The sequence below is a fragment of the Acanthopagrus latus genome, chromosome 22, assembly GCF_904848185.1.
Source record: "Acanthopagrus latus isolate v.2019 chromosome 22, fAcaLat1.1, whole genome shotgun sequence".
Taxonomy (NCBI): domain Eukaryota; kingdom Metazoa; phylum Chordata; class Actinopteri; order Spariformes; family Sparidae; genus Acanthopagrus; species Acanthopagrus latus.
Genome location: NC_051060.1, coordinates 7,391,664 through 7,412,295, shown reverse-complemented (window position 1 = coordinate 7,412,295; position 20,632 = coordinate 7,391,664). Strand labels below are relative to the sequence as shown.

Genomic DNA, 20,632 nt, shown 5'->3' with positions numbered 1-20,632 from the left:
TGATGTATTGTTATGAGTGATGAGTTTTGTTTGTAGTGAGCAGCTACATTACATCTGACAGTTTGTTACAGACCTGAGATTTACAGTGTTGATGCACTCAGAAACTGTTTGGGGCACCAAATCTCACAAAGTTCCAATTTCTACATAAATGTGCTTTAATTTTTCTGTCATGGTTTTAGTTGTGGTATTGTGGTTTCCTGTTTTAGTTTGAAGTGACAGACCCTTGCCTGTCCTGTTTAACTTTCCGTTTCTTTCCTTTGTGTTCTTTCCTGTGTTCACCTGTGTCCTGTTAGTTAATCAGCCCTTTTGTATGTCGTCTGTGTGCTTCTTGCTGTCTTAGTCAGTTTGTCTGTTCAGTGTCTCCTGTCTTGTTCTGCTCTGTTCCTGTGTCTTCTGGCTTCATCTCCCTTTGTCACTCAGGACCACTGATGTTGTTTCTTAAAAGGTTTTGGGTATTAAATGTGCCTCTGTGTTGGGATATGAATGCATACAAAGAACTGATATAGTGAATTGAAAACTAATTGAATTCCCTCTTGTATATTGCAATAATAAGATGCATTTTCCACTGCTGATTCTAATAAGCCTATCACTCTCATCATTGATGGACTTATTTTTCAACATTTATTTTCAAAAGTTTAATATACAGTCATTGCATGCATTAGAATGATATACTTTGATACTTAGATTGATATCTGAAAACACCCAACTGAGAAACCTGTCTAATATGTCAAATGTATTTTTTTTAACTGAATAAAACACCACTTTGAAAACTTCTTTATTCTGAAATGAAACAAGAAACAGCTGTTTTACTCTGAGAGTGCCACCTCAGCGTGCCGCTCAGATAATACCAGGAAGTTCTGATGTGGAATTTCAAAATTAAAGCCAAATGTTTTAAACATTTGAATCCAGATTTACATGAAAAGAAAACCACCTGTTTGCACAAACTCATTTCGGTTCAGGATGATAGCTCTCCACCTCGGAGTGTGACTCAGATAATAGCAGGAAGTTCTGATGTGGAATTAGTCGGTGGAAACAGGTAGTTTAATGTGCACTATGCTGTGCTGTACACACTGTACACTATGTTGATGTCCAGTTGAGCCAATCTCTGCCAGTTCCTTGAGCCTTGTGAGGCGTTATTAGGTCAGCTGCCCTTGTGTTGGCTCCCCCTTACTGTAGCATGTTTGTTCGACCTCATCAATCTCTGGCTGCGACAGCAGTTTCTGATTGCGGATTGGAACACCGAGGGAGAAGTTGTTTGTTTTCAAGTTAAGACGGTGGGTTTCAGAGCATCCATAGGTCCCACATGTAACCCCTCGCACTAAGGGTTATTTGAGAAGGAGCAATCCAGTAGTTCCCTATTTTCTGCACTGGGAATATGTTCATCAGGCACCAAGGTCCTCTGATCTCCTGTACTGGAGCACTGTGGTTTTACCCACTGTGCTATTCAGTGGCGTGTCAGTTACACTTTCCATTTGAATTCTGATACTTAATTGCATTTCATAGTAGATACAAAGGTCATATTTTAACAGGCAGTTCTTACTTTTACTCAGGCATGACTTTTGGGTACTTTTTTTTTTTAAACACTGCTTAGTTGTGATCATTTGCTTTTTTGAACTTTTCTCAAAGTTATTTGTTGCTTGTTTGTTTTTGACTCTTTTTCTGACCAAAAACATTATTAAATGATAATGCTAATAATGCTTTAGAAAACAACAGTTATTTTCTGAAATGTTATAAACAAAATAATTCACGAGTAAGCCAAGATAACATAACATATTGATATTAACATATCAATAGATATAATAATAAAAATCACTAGCTCATATGCTGTTGAAATAAAAACACATTTCTCCTCATTTATCTGAGCAGGTAGAAGGCCCACTGAGCTTAAACATCAACCCATAAACAGGCCGACACAACAGAATTAACATAATTCTGTCCCGTCATTGTGTATATACAAAACTGAAAAAACTCACTTAACCTCTCCAGCTTCAGCCCTCGCCGGTTTGTCTGTCTATATAACTGAGTATAAAGGTCCAGCTGAGTGTGGGAGGCAGGATGGATGGATGGACAGATGGATGAGGGTTTCTCTGTTAATCATTGATAACCTGGATTAGTCCCAGTGTTCTGTAAATATGATGAATGCATCCACGGCTTCATTAGCTCTGCCATCCCACAGCTCGGCTTTATTAGTCTGAGGTTGTTCTGTCGGGTTACACAGCAGTTTTTACCACTCTTCTTCAGCTTCGGGTCAGCATTTGGACTAAAAATCCCAGACATGATCTTTTTTTCTTTATCTCCACCTGGACTTTTGTGAAGGAGGGATCAACTATCAGTGTTTAAGGATTGTGTGCCCACGGTCTTAAGGACAGATGAGCTGCCGTGGACTGTGTTTGTGACTTCTTGTCTTCTTTTACTTCATAAAAACTCGATTTGTTAATCGACATTTGTTTTTTTTGCGTGTGTGGCCATGCCGATGAAGCGCAGCTGTGACAGTTCAGCCGGGGACGGAGTGCTTCTTATTCACTCTCTGACCAAGACTTTGTGCAGCTCACCAGAAGAAACAGACTTCAACAAACAGACAGATTTTCATCAGGAGGATGATTCTGGGATTAAATCAGGTAATGAAGAAACTATTCTCAATAAACTCAGTGTCATTGCTTTTGGAGGGCCAGGAAAATAACACTGAAACCTTCACATTTTATATTGATATCCTTCTTATTTCACTACCATCACTACCATCGTTGTTTTCTTGGAATAATTCCTCCTCTTGAAGACTTGAAACTGAAGTCTTCCTGTGCTTGGATTTCAAATCTACACAGGTAAACAAGGTGGCACAAGTTGGCCACATGGTGGCGCTACAACTACAGACTTCTCTTTGATGCTCTCACAGAGATTTTGGGGGATGACAATGATGAAGAAGACACATTTGGAGAAGGGAAGATGTGATTAGTGCATAATTAAATTTGAGACAAAAAAAGAGATAGAAAATGCATAAAATACCTGTAAAATATAGAATTTTTAGTTCTATGCAAAACTTTATATTTATTGTGCAAATGAAAAAGTCACATGGATGCACATGAAGGAAGTGGAACACACTGTTATTTCTATTAATAAACCCATTAAATTTCCTAAACACACTGCATTCCGCATGAACCCTGAGGAGTATCACCATCATCGCAGGAGGAAACTTTTCACCAAACTGTTTCAACTCTAAGATGTAAAACTTTTCCATGATTCAATGTTGGAAGGAGTTCAGTGTAATCTTTTCTTTTTTCAGATGAAACATTATCACATACAGTTTTTTTCTTTTAATTTCAGCCTCAGATATTTGCTCAAACTCCTTTTATCCTTATAAGTTTGCAGAATGTCCCCAAAATGTTTGGAAATACATGCAAAAAATATTGTTGAGCTGCTTTAACTCACCTCTGCGTTTTGTTTTCCTTCTGTAGTTTTAAATGGCAGCCTCATCACCTTATTATGATTAGTTAACGTAATCCTTAGTTTTTATTGACACTGACATTGTCTGTTGTCTGTTTTGTGTCTTTTCTCGTCATACCTGTGATTTAGTTTGCAGCCAGAAAATGGAAACTCTTTGAGACCAAACATTCCCTATGAACACGATACAATTCAAAATGTATGTTAAAACTTTGTTTAGGTTAAATTTTCAACTTTCTGATTTGACATCACTGCTTCTGCTCAGGTTTAGGCACAAACGCCACTTGGTAAGGCTTTAAGGAAAAGATCATGTCTACCTCAAGAGACCGTTTTGCACCACAAAGACTCCTGGAAAATATCGTGACTGTTGCTAACATTACTCGGTTACTCGGTCTTCTTGAAGAGGTCTTGACCAGTGGACTCTCTTGGTGGCCATTTTGCCTGATGATGAGGTGACACTTGAAATACATGATGTTGCTGGAGTCACTAGAGGCCGAAAAGAAATTGAAAAAAGTGTAGAAATCGAAATTGAAATGTGAAAATGTAGTTATTACTATTCAGTAACTAATGAAAATTAGCAAGGAAAGATCAGATACTGCAGTTAACTGATTCAAGGTTTTTCTAAGAACCTTAGCTGAACCTTAGTTTTTAGCTGAATTTACACAGGAGAAAAGTCTTTCAGACAGTGATAGGTCTAAAAGATACGGGTCTTAACCAGTATCTGTGTAAACTGTAGTTAAAAAGAATTCAGGTTATATCAAGAAATTAAGGTTTGAATCCAACAGTACTGCAGTTTGTATTGCGTTCAAGATTCAAGTGAAAGCACTCTCGTCTCTTCTTATGAATGCTGTATTTGTCTGTGTGGATTTCTCAGAAGCAGAGGACAGTAACGAGACACCGTCCTCTGAGGAGGACCAGGACCTGGTGGACTTCAACCCAGACCTGAGCATCAAACAGAGCATCTCGTCTTCCCGGAAGACCATCAGTCAGATCATCAAGGACAAGAAGAAGCAGACACAGCTCACCCTGCAGTGGTAAGAGCGCCGCCAACACTAACACCCAGTGAATAATCCTCGAGTACAATGCAGGAAAATGTTCTCGGTCAGTCTTTTCCTCTTCTATCTGATGTTTGTGGATTAACATTACTGCTGCACTCATGTGTATGTTACACCCTCCTGCTGTAGATGTTTAAGGCTGATCTGCAGCGATGCATCGTATTCAATAAGATCACCTTGTATTTAGCGTGGCAGTCCTGTTTCATGGTGTTAGAAAACAGCCTGTTTTCAGCTTTGTGACAATGTATCGATCCAAGATTAATACTATTAGAAAAATACATGCTTTTTTTCCTGGACGGGAAGAGTCTGAAAATCTGTAAGGTAATTTGTACCTAATTTGATTTAATGGAAATCTATTTAAAGTACAATAGCTGAGTTAATGTACATTCCATCACAGCAAGATGTCAGAAGGTGGTGAAACGTTTGGGTAGTTCATAAGAGGAGCTCCTGAACTGCTGAGTGCCAATTAGGAAATAACTTTTAACTTGCATGCCAACTGTCATTTCTTAACACTTACAGCAGTTTTGAAGACATTTGCAGACTCCACAAATCTGCCTTTCTTGTGGTCAGTAAAATTATTGTGTGAGCTGAAAAAATAAAGGATTTCTCTAGTTACTCCTAATTATATTTCTGTATGTCATTAAAGAAAAACAAAATTATCAACACTTTTATAACTGCAATATTCCTTGTGTTTGTTTTTTTCCCCTCTAAACTATAAAAGTGTGCATATCATCTGTGTTATAGAAGTCAGTGAGTATTTGCTTGTGATATGTGCCGAATTTTGAATGATTACCAAAGTGATCGTTTCTCCGATGTGTCTCACCAGGCTGGAGGAGAATTACATAGTGTGTGAAGGAGTGTGTCTGCCTCGATGTATCCTCTACGCTCACTACCTGGACTTCTGCAGGAAAGAGAAGCTGGAACCAGCCTGTGCTGCTACATTTGGAAAGGTCTGTTTGTGTGAGAGCGTAAATGTTGGCATGAACAGCCAAAAGGTTTTCTACAAAACAAGACCTGTGCCCATCTGTGTCGGTATTAGGAAACCCAAGTTATATCCATAAACGTGCCCTCTTGGATTCTTCTATGGTAGATAAAACCAGAGTTTTATCACTGAGCTAAGTCTCTCTAATGGCCAGCAGGGGCCGATTCCACTGGTTTCAAATACAAATCCGATTGCATGTAAGCTTATGAGAAAATGACCCTACTTCTCACTTCATTTATGACCTCAGCAAACAGTTTCCAAATGGAATTTTGGTCTCAATCTCTATTTCCAACTCTCATTCAACACAACATGATGTTCATTTTGTGAATTATAGTCCCATTGGCAGGTCGATCAGGATACCCTCCCCAGCTCCACCCTCTCGTCCAAATATGGTCACTTCTGGCTAAAGAAAACCCATCGTAGTGGGTTTACTCATGGAGAAAACGTGATAATGTGTCCTCTAGGGGTTTCCATCCAGTAGAGAAAACATGTCCTAAACACAAGATAATGAGTTGGCCTTCATGTACCTCTGGATGGTTAACAGTTGGTGTTTTTCTTCCCCACCCTCAGACAACCACTGTCATAAATGCGGTTCATCATGAGGCTTCTGAATCCTGACACCAATTCACTGACAGTGAAGACTGACTAACAATATTAACATCTGATATAAAAATATGAGACATGAGAGAGAGAGAGCTTATTTTGATCTAATCTATGTATTTACCTCCTGTTCTCATCAGACGATTCGACAGAAGTTTCCTCTTCTGACAACAAGACGACTCGGAACCAGAGGACATTCCAAGTAAATACACAATATTCAGTCTCCGTCTTTTACTCCCTGTTTTCCAAAAAGCTGTCATGTAATGTTGTTGCACTCTGCAAATTGATTAAAACATTTTATATATATTATTCTATTGATTGTTATTTGGTGTGGTTGTCTTGACATTGCACAGATATCATTACTATGGAATTGGCATCAAAGAGAGCAGCGCCTACTATCACTCTGTGTACTCAGGAAAAGGTTTGACCAGGTAACAAAACACTTAACATGACTGAGTGCCGTCTTCTTCTTCTTCCTTCAATATATTACTGTATCTCTATTTTTTTTGTTGCTGTTGTTGTTAATTAGGTGTTATCTTACTGTTCCTCCAGCATTGGTGTAGAGACGCGTTGTTTATGTCTTCTCAGAAGACACATTGGTGTTTTGTTCCTGAAATGTTTAAGTGTAAATTACACAAAAATAAAAATTGAAATATGAAAAACATAACTCAATCTTTAGTAAAGTTAAAAATTGTTATTGTTATGTTATTTTTCTAAAAGTCATAAATAATGTATCATCCTCCGATTGTCACCTACATTGGATAACAGCATTGTACTGTGTTTTCTTTCCTTTTAATGGTCTCAATGTGGACGCATGATGTATCTATAATTTACAAGGTCAAATTTGCTTCTCTTCAATCGCAGATTTTCAGGGAGCAAGCTCAAGAACGAGGTGAGTAAAAATGGTAAATCGTATGTTAAGAGTAACTAAACCAGAGAGTTCAAAACCATTCAGAGTATAAAAAAGGCCAACAACCAACAAATACAACTTGAGAAATGTGAATTAAAACTGTTAAAAATCAAAATGAGATTTTTAAAGAAATATCAATTGACCAATACAAATAAAATGTGAGTTAAAACCAGTAAAATATAATCATTGTTAAGACCACAGACCAAACTAACCTCACCCAGCAGTGAGTCCATTTCTACATCAGTACATTTCAAAAAAATTAGGTTATTAGGTTAAAGGGTTAAAGGGTGTTAAGTTATTCCTAAAATAAATCAACTGTGTAAGGATTAAGTCAAAGAAAAAGGGTTATGACGTTTGTATGTTTCTCAGGGAGGTTTCACCAGGAAATACTCGCTGAGCTCTAAAACGGGAACGTTGCTGCCAGACTTCCCCAACACTCAGCATCTTCTGCTGCAGGGAAACATCCCCAGAGAAAAGGTTGGTGATTACTTAATGCAACATTCATTTTGAGTTTTATTCGGTTTTACTGATTTTGTTGTATTTATAGCAAAAAAACCCCAATAGACTTTAGAATGTCTATCTTTCTGCTGCATTGTGGTACAGCAGAGAACAGACTTTAATGGTAAAAACACTTCTGAATTAACAAATGTGCAAATTGCGACATATACAATTCTGCATTTAGGATATTTCTTGTATTTTGTTATTTGTTTTTCGATGACAGTCTTCTGATTTTTTTAACATGTCTGTATTTTTTCCCCTGACAGTGTTTCAATGTTAACAGTCTGTCATTGAAAAAACATAAAAAACAACAAAAAAAACCCCATCAAAATTAAATGTCTTGTGTCTTATTTTTAACTTTTTCCAAAAGAAGCATTCAATGTCTCATTTTTCAGGTCAGATTTTGTTTTCAGTGTCACTGTTTCAGCCTCAGACCAGTTCGTTGTAACTGACTTAATTAATTGCAGTTTCTTCTTTTTCATCGTCTCGGCAGGTGGACACTTTGATCATGATGTATAAAACTCACTGCCAGTGCATCCTGGACAATGCCATTAATGTCAACTTTGAGGAGGTGATCATTTCTGTTACATGAGATCATTTTATTATCAAGATACCAGTGAAAAGGAAAGAAAGCAGCAAACAGTTGAATCCTCCACTCAAACTGAAAGTCAAATATTTTGTTTCAGATCCAGAATTTTCTGCTCCATTTCTGGCAGGGAATGCCCGACCACCTGCTGCCGCTGCTGGAGAACCCTGTGATAGTCGACATCTTCTGTGTCTGTGACTCCATTCTCTATAAGGTGGTTTCCTGGCATTTTTACAGCGGGAGTGCGTATTGTCAGTTCATGATTTTTCATCTCATAGCAAGAGTCCGGTTGTCGAGTAAGACAGTTACTAATAAAGTAACCCTAACCCGTTATCGATACAAAATTTAAGAATTGTTAATGTATTTTTAATGGTGCTGTTTCACTGACTGGGCAACTTGAAATCCTTTTTTTCAGTTTATCACGTGTCAAATCTGGCTGAATTTTCATTAAATTGGAAGTTTGTAAAACATAAAGTAACCTGCCTGAGTACTTCCAACCAGCACCAGAGTATTTTCTATAACCTCTTACTTAATGCAGGGAAGGATACACTTGAAAAAACTATTTAAATCAAATTCATCTTGATGCATTGTTGCATTGCAGCTTGTGCTTTTTTACACAGGGGAAATTTTATAAATAATGTTAATGAGGAATTCTATTCTCCCAGTCTGGTGTGCAGCATATACTTTGTTTTACTCATGTGTGTTTTTTTTTAAATCTACTCAGGTTTTAACAGATGTTTTGATTCCAGCTACGATGCAGGAGATGCCTGAAAGGTTTGTCACTTAAGCTTCACTTCATGTGTCAGATTAATGTTAATGTTCCTGGGACACACACCCAGGACGTTTGCTAAAACTTTCTCTACAAACTGAATGCCAGAAGGCTACTGGCCACTGTGGTGCTTCTGTCCTCTGCTGTCTTTGTCAGAGTTTGACACATGGACACACATTAACAGTGACTGAACGATGCATTCAAGTGCAACTCATAAACTCAGACAACTTGACATGAATGGCCATGAAGGTTGTTGAAATCCTTTCAAATGGGAAAATTTCTATTTTTGGCTTGTTATCATCTTGTGAAATAATAACTCAATAATCACTTAATTAACATTTCATATTGGAAGTGACCTGTATAATTGTTGCTCACCAGTCTGCTTGCAGATATCCGCAACTTTGCCAAACACTGGGAGCACTGGCTCGCCTCCTCCCTGGAGAACCTCCCAGAATGCCTTGCAGCCAAGAAACTGCCCATAGCACGCCACTTTGTTTCATCCCTGAAGAGACAGACATCGTTCTTACACCTGGCACAGGTACGACGTGCACTGAAGAACAGAATAGATTACAGAGATTAACAGTAAACTCTAATATGGTTTTTTCATCCCCACATTTTCTTCAGATAGCTCGTCCGGCGCTGTTCGACCAGGCTGTGGTGACCAGCATGGTGTTGGATATCGATAATGTGGATCTGAGCAACATCAGCTCACAGCCTCTGCTCAGTGTCAGCACCACTGCAGACCAGGACCCAGACATCTACTCTGAATGTGAGATAGATACTGAACATGAAGCTCATGTTTTCTCAAATTGACCTGATGAAAATATTAGAATTTTTTACGATGATCATTAGCACTGATGGTGGTTCCCATCTTTAAGAAGGGGGACCGGAGGTTGTGCTCCAACTAACAGGGTGTCACACTGGTGTACCGGGCCGTTTGCTTCAGGCTATCCAGTCCCTGTATGACCAAAGTGAGAGCACATTTCCGATGGGTTTTGGCCTTCAGTCAGGGTTGTCCCTTGTCTCCGATCCTGTTTGTGATTTTCATGGACAGGATCTGTGGGAGAGGAGATTGTCCGGTTTGGGAACCTCAAAATACATATGACATTGTTTTGCTAGCGTCTTTGGTTGGTTTGCAGCTGAGTATGAAGTGTTTGGAATGACGGTCAGAGCCTCTAAGTCTGAGGCCATGGGTCTCTGCCGGAACATGGTGGAGTAGTGACCCCTCCTTCAAATTGAAAGGACCCAGCGGAGGTCGTTCAGGCATCTTGTTAGGATGTCTCCTGGGCGCCTCTCTTGGGAGATGTACCAGGCTCTGCCAACTGGGAGGAGACCCCAAGGCGGAACCAGGAATCACTGGAGCAACTCTACATGCAATCTGACCTGGGAATGCCTCAGGATCTCCCAGGGGGAGCTGGAAAGCATTGCTGGGGAGGAGGAGGTCTGGAAAACCACTCGAAGCCTGCTGCCTCCATGACCTGACCCCCTGATGGATGGATCATCTCTGAGCAAGAACATAACCATATTAGATTTTTGATAAAAGGCAATATTAGATGATTCATTCACTTGTCTCGCTCTAAAAGAAAGCATGAGTTTTCATCAGACCTTTTTTTTTTTTTTACAGCATTAAAAAAACAACCAGCAGCTGCTTCTGTTGCTCTGATACAGATAAGAATCTCTATTACTGTGGTCTTTTTTTCTGTCTTTGTTCTAGACGACTCGATCACCGTCTTTCAGGAGCTGAAGGAGCTGCTGAGAAAGAACGCCACAGTGGAGTCTTTCATCGAGTGGTTGGACTCTGTCGTGGAACATAAAGTCATCAAGGTAACAGCTGTTCACCATCTGGTACTCGTATTTGTCCTGCAAATGTCCTGTTATGTAACCGAGCGCTCGCTCTTCTCCGCCCGTGTCTCCGATCAGCCCGGTAAGCAGAGCGGTCGATCAGTGAAGAAGCGAGCCCAGGACTTCCTCCTCAGGTGGAGTTTTTTTGGTGCCAGAGTGATGCACAACCTCACGCTCAACAATGCCTCCAGCTTCGGTGAGAAACATTAAAGGAAAGTGACAAACTCTTAACAAGGATTGAGATGTCAGATGTCACTAACCTTCGTAGTAGTCGAGGACAGTCCTAGTCTGGTCTGTTGGTCACTGTGCAGCTCTCAGAGGAGCAGAGCGATTTAAGTGCCTTGCTTAAGGGCACCTCAGTTGTGTTTAGGGGCAACTGCTGCTTTGACACTTTCTCCAACTGGACTTAAGTCTGCTTAAATAACAGCTGGGGTGATCAAACTGGCATTTGTGGCTATATGTTTAAATGAGTTTCACAGTTGCACGCAAAACATATGAAGAGTTCATGACACAGGATTTGTTATGAATTAAATACCAAACACAGTTACAGCTGAAACCACAACTCTAATGGCAAGAAATGTAATGGTTTAAACCTAATCCAAGATTACTGTTCTGGGATAACTGAAGGTAAAAAGGTGGCAGGGTCCGCCAAATATAAACAAAGTAAAATGGTATGAAATTGTGTTGTCCTTTAAGCTCCTTGTTTTTTCAGTTTATTCAGTTGTGACAACAAAAAGAGTTTGCTTAACTGCATTAAAAAATCAGTCAAGGAAAATCTTTCTATTCTAATTAAAATGTATTCTCTAAAACTACAAAGTGTTCCTTGTTTCTTAAGTTTTTAATGCAAAGATCTGTAGTCTTTTCTTGGTTAAAGTTGAACCAGACAACTTGTGACCCTGTTGCATTTCTTCCAAAAACACAGGACAAAACACGAGTCAATTCATTCATTTAGTCCATAATGAAGAAATTCAAGCAGGTATAATCAGTCCCAGGCTGGAGGTTTGACCGGGTCGCTACCCTTCATTTTCTCAAGGGACGTCGTGCCTAGTGACGGGCAGAATGGCATATTGAAAGAGAAGTTTATAGGGAACCAATTCAAACACAGATGCTTCCATTATTCTACAGCCATTACATTGTGCAATCAACACTTGCTTCATAATAAAAAGTTAAAAAGAAAAACTGGTCTGATGCCAGTTTAATTTGTCTTGGGGTATGTTTACTTCAAATTTGAGGTACTTTTACTTCACTTTTTACTTCTATCCCATGACAGTTCATTGGGAATTCTGATCATGTTTACTTTAACTGACAGCCGTAGATACTCGTTACTTTAAAAACATATGAAGTGTTTATGAAATAGATTTTATCATAAATTAACTTTCAAACACTTTGTACAGTTACAGCTGAAATAATAAGTAAAATGACAGACAGTTTCACGGCATCAGCTTCTAAATCATGAAGATTCTCTGCTTTTATTTTTGATACTTTTAATGTATTTTTTAATAATGTCGATTTTTGGTCAAAGTGTCATTTTGGGCTCTAAGTAATTGTGATAAAAAAAAATCTGATTATTTTGAGGATTTTAACTAACCAAACAATCATTTGATCAAAGAAGAAAATTAATTGATAAATAACCACAACAGCAGCTTTCACATTAACACACGAGTGAAAATTTAAATGATATCATAGACAGGAGTCTTTTACATTTTAGTTTTATGTTCCTGTTCATACTTACATACTTTTACTTGAGTCATAGCAGGACTTTAACTTCATTTTACAACGAGCACTTTGTATCTTTTTATCTACCTTTCACTTCCACCGCCTCGCTGATGTACAGCCTGCCGACACTTGTCCAGCATGCCAGATGGTTGGTGCATTACTAATGGGAAATATGGTCTAACTGGTAGAAACCGAACTGATCCCAGCACAGTCGCAGTTAATCAGGTGACATTAAAACACAATCTATAAACTCTACACACAGAACATGGTGACAACAGTGTGATTTCTGTTTGTGAAATTAATAACTGTCCCTCAGATAATTAATTTTCTGCTCCTTTCTTCTCCATCGGTCAGTCTACATGACATACACATACAGACGCACACACACACACACACACACACACACACAGACACACACACAGAAGGCTAATACAAGCCAGCTTGGAGCAGATTGCTACAATAGGACCATAAATTGTAATGGCCAGACTCGCCTTGATTAAACAGAGTCTTATCTTTGGGTCGCGTGCTCTCTGTTCAAACACATGGACAGTGTGTGTGTGTGTGTGTGTGTGTGTGTACGTGGATAAACACTCACCATTTGGTGGCTCCCTCTCTGAAGGTTTTAAACCCGCGACCCTGCAGGTCAAACAATGAGTAGCTCGATCCTAAAGGTCACACAGTAGATAAAGAAGAAGCTGAGCTGGAGGTCTTTATCAGGTCTTTATGGATTGAGACGTGGATAAACAAAGTGAAAAGTCCTTTAAGCTCTGCACATTTTGACATTGGCAGGCTCGTTCCACCTGATCAGGATGCTGCTGGACGAATACATCCTGCTGGCTCTGGAGACTCAGTTCAACAACGACAAGGAGCAGGACCTGCAGAACCTGCTGGACAAATACATGAAAAATGCAGGTATCAAGAATCAGAACCGACATTCACAGTGAAGGTCAGCTGCTGACGTACGAGAAATGGACTCAGATCTACTGTACATCTACAGTCTGCTGCAAACTTTTATTTTATTATCAGGGAAAAAGTCAAGGGAAAGCCCTCAGAAATCCAGTTTAAAATACATGACATTGTACGATGATAAAAGTATTTTTGTGCTTTATAAAAAGACATAAAACCAACCATGACAAAAATGTGAATTGAAACATTTTGTATGTGAACTAAAATGTAAAAATGTGAGAAGAATAATGTCACAGGCAAACTGGACATTTTCACAAGAGTGATTTGCTTTTTTCGTAAATGAATCATAAAACTTTTGCACACGGGGCTGATGGACAGGTACAGAGTGAACAAAATCAGAATCAGAACTGGGAAAATGTAATAATGTTTTATACGCAAACCTTCATCAGGTTTTCTTTTTTTTTTTTTTGCCCCGAGAGGCATATGAAGAAAAAAAAGAAAATTTTGATCTATGAAAACATGTGAAAAGGAAATATTCTGTTGAAAAAATGCATTTCCTGAAATTTTCCTTCCCCACATTTAATTTTTTAAATAGTTTTTTCCAGAGGTTTCGTCTATCTTTTTTCCACCATTAAGATGTCTTTTTTTTCTTGACATGGCAAGTTTTTCTTTACACGAATTGAAGGTGTAAGGACAGATAGTGACGTTCGCTGTACAACTGTGTTATCCACCAGTTCTCATCATAAACACACAAGAAAGAAAACAATACAGCTCAAACTTAGAAAATAGATGAACAGATACAAAAAAAGGCACACGAAGGATTAATCTATATTTATCCACCTTACATGATGTGAATGAATGATCAATGTGATCGCAGCTTTTAGGCTGATACTCTCCGGTGTGTCTCAAACAGTCCCAGATGTTGATGGTAATGGCGTGATGTTGCTTTGTCATGTTCAGATGCCAGTAAAGCGGCGTTCATGGCGTCTCCCAGTTCCTGCTTCCTGGCTAATCGCAACAGAGCCAGCGCTGCCATCGATCAATCAGTGAAGAACGAGTCCGTGGTGGAACACACCTACATGTCTTTGTCGACCAACCAGCAGCAAAGTCTAGAAACAAACGCCATCATCTACCAGGGGACAGAGTCCGCTGGGTTCACAGTGTCAGGTAAAAGAAAGTAAAAATCACTTTTTTATTCATTTGATAACCTCCAGAAGACATCGAGAGGAAGTGGCACGATATTTTAAAGTTACAGTAAGTAAGTGTTTCCCTGTCACACATCCAGGTGGTCAGATGGACTTCTCTCAGGTCAGCGGCCCCCTCATGACGCCCCCCATCTCTCCGGCAACATTAGTGCACCGGGGCTCCGTCATCAACCAGGGGCCGATGACGGGGAGGGCCCCGACATCTTCATCCTCCACCACCTGTCCCTCCTCCTCTTCCTCCTGCCTGTCCTCTATCAGCGCCATGTCTCAACCCAGCCCCTGCTCTTCATACCAGGAGACCCTGTACCACTGCTTACCTCAGACCAGCTCCAGTTACTTCCCAGCAGGCGGCAGCTCGTCAGCCTCAAGCTACCAGCCTGCTCTCAGGTCAGCCTTGTTTGGTATTGTACAGCACTGTTTCTTATGCTACTAATGTTTTGTTTTACACATTTACAAGATCCTGTAGCTGCTAAAGTTCCTTTAGTTTTCCTTTCTAATTCCTTTTGGTAGCTTGTGTAGCATTCACTCTTTGCAGCCACAGTTACGAGTGTGAAAATATCGTTATAATCGTCATAATTATCGGAGAAACGTCATAAAGGAATATTTTCTGCCATTGCAAGTATGGCTGTATTGTCTGTTCCACTCATTTCTGCTTCCAAAAATCCCAGATTTAAACAGTTCGAATTATTGAACATTAAACACAAAAATACAAACGTCCTTCTAGCTTTTATGACATACTGGGAGCTTTTATTTTTAATTGTATTCCCAAAACTGATCGTTGAAGCAATATGTCAATATCTGTGATTGCTCATTTTGTCACATATTGAACAACTGACTTTGAATCTTAATTTTCTTAAAAATGATTTATGTTTCAATTTATTTTGTTTCCAAAATATAAACAAATATGTAGCTACAAATCAAATAATCATAATAAAATCATTATTCTTGCAGTATTATATATATTTACAGCAACTACTTTCACATACATGATTGTTTGAAAGCATGCAGCATTGTTTGAGAGCATGGAATTGCTCACTGAGGACTTTAAGATTGTGTACTGACACTATCCCAGATGTTTCCCTCCCTGTCTGTCTGTCATTGTTTTGATGGAGAGACCCCTTGTGGCAGAAATGACATACTGTGTGTTTAATTCCCCCGTCCATGTGTTCCACGTGACAGTTGAATAAAAGATGTTTTGTTGCCATCATCGAGTTCTGAAGATTTGTCGTTATTTGTGTTTCAGGCCTCAGACTCAGAGCCAGTGTCTGGCGTCGGTTCAGTCTCAGGCGTCATCTCTGGCCTATCATCTCTCTCGTTACTCCTCCTTCAGCGACCAACACCTGACTAAAGACGTGTTCTACAGTCATCACCACCCGTCAGCCCATCACTCCTCTAACACAGCCAACTGCTCCCTGACACCGTACGGCTCCTCGGTCCGACCTACATCCAGCTACAGCTCAGGCTCAGATCCAGTTCAGACAGAACCGGGACTGGACGGTCAGATCCTGGACTCGACAGAGGGGTTCGGCTTCGTGGGGGCCGGACTGAACTCCGCGGGTGGTGGGTGTCAGGGACAGACGTACTCTGCTGCTGGACACGGTGGTAAGGACGACTCAGATTGAAACATTAATGTGGAAATACATCTGCTGGATCATCTGGTGGCTCCTGCACATTTAGTTTGGAAACACATACACATCCCTCCCTGTTTTCCAGGAAAAAGACCCGAGGAGGTGTTCAGGACGGCAAATTGAAAACCCAACTTGATGAACGAATCTCTGTTCCTGTTGTTTTTGTCTCCAGAAAGAAGCAAAACACATTTATTCATACAAAAACACAAAATAACTGTGAAATGTCATCAAACAAGATTTCATGTCATTTGTTCCCAGCCTTGACTTTTGTTTTGTTTCTTACCAATAAAGGGTAAAACAGAAAATTAGAAAACAAACCTTTGCTTTTTGGTTTGTGAACCCTCAAAATCAAGGTGAAAGTGGCCTTTCAGAGAAATGCAGAGGTGAAAGAATCCAGTATTTCAAAGAAAAACAACAAACAAACAGAAATTAATCATCTGGTGACCTCAATCCCAATGCTGGAAACCCTGGGCTCTGTGTGCACAAACCAAATTATTAACGCGTTTCTTGCAGAGAACTCAATGCCAATGCTCTTCTTTTGCCAGGTTACTATGGCAACAGCAGTTACCTGGACAGCCAGCGCATGACATCACTGGTTGACCAGCACGTGTCCGTCATCAGCACCGTCGGCAGCCTGCGCTCGTTCAACTCGACGTACTCCGAGGTCCACGACCCGCTCAACATCCTGGACGAACCGGGAAGGAAAACCACCGGAGTGTATTTCACCGAGGCTGAAACTGGAGCAGGTGAGCAGGGACGCATAGTGAGCAAAACTGCCTGAATTAAGGTAGATGTTGAACCAAATGTTAATCATACTATTACAAAAATATATTATATTTTTTGATATGTATATCTTTTTTATCGTATATCTTAAGAAAAAAAAACTCATGTTATCTTGGACTTATATACATATTTAAATGATATAGTGCAAGAACAGCGTGTACAGCGTTATTGCACAGTGCAGAGTACAGGGTGAGGTCTATGTGGAGCAGTGCTGGTTGTTACAGTCTGACAGCAGCAGGAAGGACGGACCTGAAGGTCTTGCTAGTGAGGTGAACAGTGTGCAAGGTCTTCTCCCACACACCGGTCGATCCGCAGGTGTGCAAAAGCTGCACCCTACAAAAAAAATCTGACTTGAAATTCTGCCGTTTCCTCCTCAGATCACCCCCTCTCCTCGTCAGGGTCCGCGGCTCCCTGCATGTTCGGGGTTTCGTCTCCGTTCACCTCTCAGGACTCGCTGCTCTCCCAGCAGCGGGTGCCGACGTCCTCGGAGGTTCAGGACCTGGTGTCCTCGCTGCCTCCCATCAACACGGTCTTCATGGGAGCAGGAGGGGTGCAGTGACGCTGGAGACACAAAACGTCCACCGCTGGAGGACAGTTTCCGTCAGAGGGACCCAGAACGGTGTGAGGTGGAGTGAGTGAGGTGACAGGTGAGAGGTGAAGGACACTCCTGTGTAAAGACGTCTAATGACATCTGTCTTATTTTCTGCTGCATTATAAACTAGTTAAAGAGGCGTAAAGGAAAGATATTTATTTGAATTAAGTGGATTAGTTAAAGATAAACAAACAGTGACTCTGATCCAGATATTTACCATATATGTCCACAATTATATTTTGCAATTTAGAAAGTAATTTAAGTTCCTAAATGATGCCTGAGGACTTCCATTTCTTCTGTGTGCAAATTATTGTAAATAAATCTTGTTAGTCACAGTGTTGTTATTTATTGTGAAAAGCAGTGAAAAGCAGAATTAAAAGCAGTGAATTAAGTGAAAAGCAGCCAAACAGCAGAATATTTAAAGTGTTTTGGATAAAAACCTAAATAAAAACAATGTATGGATGATATGGACTTTTTTTAGCCAATACGATACACGATAACTATAAATAATCATGATTATTCATGAATCTGGATTTTTTTTCAATGAGGTAGAAGGAGTAGGTGTCTTCAAAAGAATTTTCATATGGAAATTATACCTTTTATATGTCCAACACATCTGCTGGGAATCTTGAATTCATCAGCAGAGGTTTGATAGCAATAATGCCAAACATTTGCTGCTCTCAGATTTTTCAGTGTAAGGATCTCATTGCAAACTGAACTTCTTTGGGTTTTTGACTGTTGGTTGGACAAAACGACCGATTTAAAACTCATTATGGCCGCTGCTTTTAACTCTCTCAGCCGACCATATAAATTATTACCATGTTGCTTTTCGTCGGATGTTTGTCCATTTATTTATTTGCTGTGACAACAGAGATACTGAGCGGGACGGAACAGGGGACAGTGTGTTTAATTCCTTTTGTCTGCCTCTGCAGACAGATTGACTTCATGTCAATAACAGACCCCAATAGGACCCTTATCTCCTCCGCCTCAAACAGCTTGTGTCAAAGCGTGCGAGACACATGACTCTTTAATGGCAGAACTCCTGAGATTACGGGACGGCATCCCAAAGGTAGACCGCGGATCAAAGTTGGGAGCTTTTGCAATTATTTGGTTTGTCTGCGGCACAATGGAGGGGGAGATATGAGTCGGATAAAAGTGTTTACCGAAATGTTACGAGAACCAACACGGAGAGAGAGCAAAGAGAGGGAGAGAGGGGGCCATTAATGTCACACCACGGTGACCTCAGCAAAACACAGAGACACGTCGCCTCTTGAGTTGTCGGCACTGGAGCAGATGGGACGTCATAAAACCATCAGATCAGAAGAGACCGAGAGGACAGGTTTCCTCTAACAAAACATTTACAAACAACAAACTTAAAGCTTTTATCTATCAGGGACTGAATTACCTTTCAGAGGAAAATCCATTTGTGGGGGTTAAAATCTGCTGAACTCACCAGTTTTACGGCATTGACATAATTAAAGGTGCGATATGTAAGAACCGGCCACCTGTTAAATCCACAGTCCAAACAAATATGGGGCGGCATAGTTGTTGGTTAGCGTGTTAGCTCATTTAGCCTTGCAGCTGTCAGTTAAGGCAATAGGACCGGTCTGTGCTTGAAATAGGATTCTTACATACTGCACCTTTAATTTTTTTCATATCAAATTGAATTGCGCACCTCCATTTTCCATCTGAGGCACTTTATTGGAATGGCACTGTACTCTGCACTGCTGCTGTCCCACAATTAGTATTTTTATATATTAGTTAAGTTGTTCAGTTATTCATTTAGGTTTCTTCTCGTTTTTGACATTATTTGTTTTTTTATTCAATATTTTGATAATAATAAAAAAAAAAAAGGTTTGGATTTGGATAATTTTTGTTGGTTTCAGAGATTTTATAACACTACAGTGAGGAACACCGGTTGGAGGAGCCCCCTGAGAATTAATTAAAAGAGAAACGGCCATAAACTAAATAAAATTGTATCACAAGTTTGTTTCTTGCGGGGCTCTTTCATGCGTACGTGCTCGTAGAGAAACTGTATCAAATCAAATGCGGATAAATTCACAGAGTGCAAATACATATTGTCTGAGTGAGTGTGTTTGAGGTGAATGGCGGTGACGTGGCCGCGCTCCCCTCCTCCCCTCTTGATTGGTTTTTATACGTTATCTACTCAGGAGGAAAAATCCATTTCAGGTGCTCATGCAGCGGCGCAGTGACAGATGGCGGCATATGTAATGATTACAGAATCCGCACGTTAAAATACTTTAATTACTAAGTCAATAATGGCCGCAACAATTGGTGGAGCTTTAGTGTAAAAACAACAGAAGGGGGAAGGCAAACTTTGGGCCAATGTTTAACCAGAACTTTGCATTAGAGCTGATTGAGACAGCAGCCTCCATATGTGACTCTCCCTCTCGCTGGGTACATGTTGGATCTACACGTTGTACACACTATGAGGAATAACATTATTTTACACTTTTATGGCAGTCACAACCCTCCCGTCTGTTACACCATCCAAGCACACTGAGGTAGTCAACAGAAAAGTGTTGGAAAAAAAAAAAAAAGCTAAATGATTTTTTTTTTTTCTGTTCCATCATCAAGGATGTTACACAGGATTCATTTTATCCTACGGGGACTCGTGCTGTTCTTTTTGTTAGATTTTTATCGACCTAAAAAAGGCTACATCTGTTTTGTAAATGTGATACAAGAAACTAAATTTCGCATTTAAAGAATACAGATGCATGGTGCAATGGGACCTGTTACCAAGGACGCAACACAGGAAGTCAGTCACGGTTGGGAATGCTGAGGAGTCAGTCTATATAATGAGGTCTTGATAAATGGTGCGTGACATTCATGTTTTTTGTGTTAATTTCAATGGTCAGGATGTATCTCATCAACTACAGTCAACAACAGCAAGGAGATGATGAGAAATTCCCCGGACTCCCTCATAAAAATTGCTACATTTTATGAGTTGTTGAGCTAGGAGAAACTTTATAAACATTGCGTAGCTCTGTTTCTGACAGTCTTAATCATTTGGGCCTTCTTGTAAATTTGGCAGCCCTTAGTTCCTGCATCCATGCATTTAACATGTATATGACCCACAACAACATTAAAAAAGCTAATTCATT

General features: G+C 40.0%; 1 protein-coding gene across 1 annotated transcript; it reads left to right on the top strand.

Moving 5' to 3' along the window:
* The first annotated feature begins 2,222 nt into the window (after window positions 1–2,222).
* Window positions 2,223–17,845, top strand: rfx6 (regulatory factor X, 6). The gene is made up of 20 exons (XM_037086409.1): window positions 2,223–2,618; window positions 4,310–4,469; window positions 5,317–5,440; window positions 6,213–6,274; window positions 6,426–6,503; window positions 6,937–6,964; window positions 7,352–7,459; window positions 7,974–8,051; window positions 8,167–8,280; window positions 8,791–8,840; window positions 9,214–9,373; window positions 9,460–9,604; window positions 10,550–10,659; window positions 10,756–10,873; window positions 13,183–13,305; window positions 14,260–14,466; window positions 14,585–14,891; window positions 15,748–16,106; window positions 16,678–16,878; window positions 17,293–17,845. Exons 1-20 carry the CDS (start codon window positions 2,468–2,470, stop codon window positions 17,472–17,474), a joined length of 2,865 nt encoding a protein of 954 aa, XP_036942304.1. The 5' UTR covers window positions 2,223–2,467; the 3' UTR covers window positions 17,475–17,845.
* Window positions 17,846–20,632: the final 2,787 nt, after the last annotated feature.

What these genes read in the sequence shown, in the direction of transcription:
- rfx6 (XM_037086409.1), top strand. Translation starts at nt 2,468, where the DNA reads ATGCCGATGAAGCGCAGCTGTGACAGTTCAGCCGGGGACGGAGTGCTT. An exon ending in GGAGCAAGCTCAAGAACGAG is followed by an intron (nt 6,965 to 7,351) that starts GTGAGTAAAAAT and finishes TATGTTTCTCAG; the next exon opens with GGAGGTTTCACCAGGAAATA. An exon ending in ATGCAGGAGATGCCTGAAAG is followed by an intron (nt 8,841 to 9,213) that starts GTTTGTCACTTA and finishes GTTGCTCACCAG; the next exon opens with TCTGCTTGCAGATATCCGCA.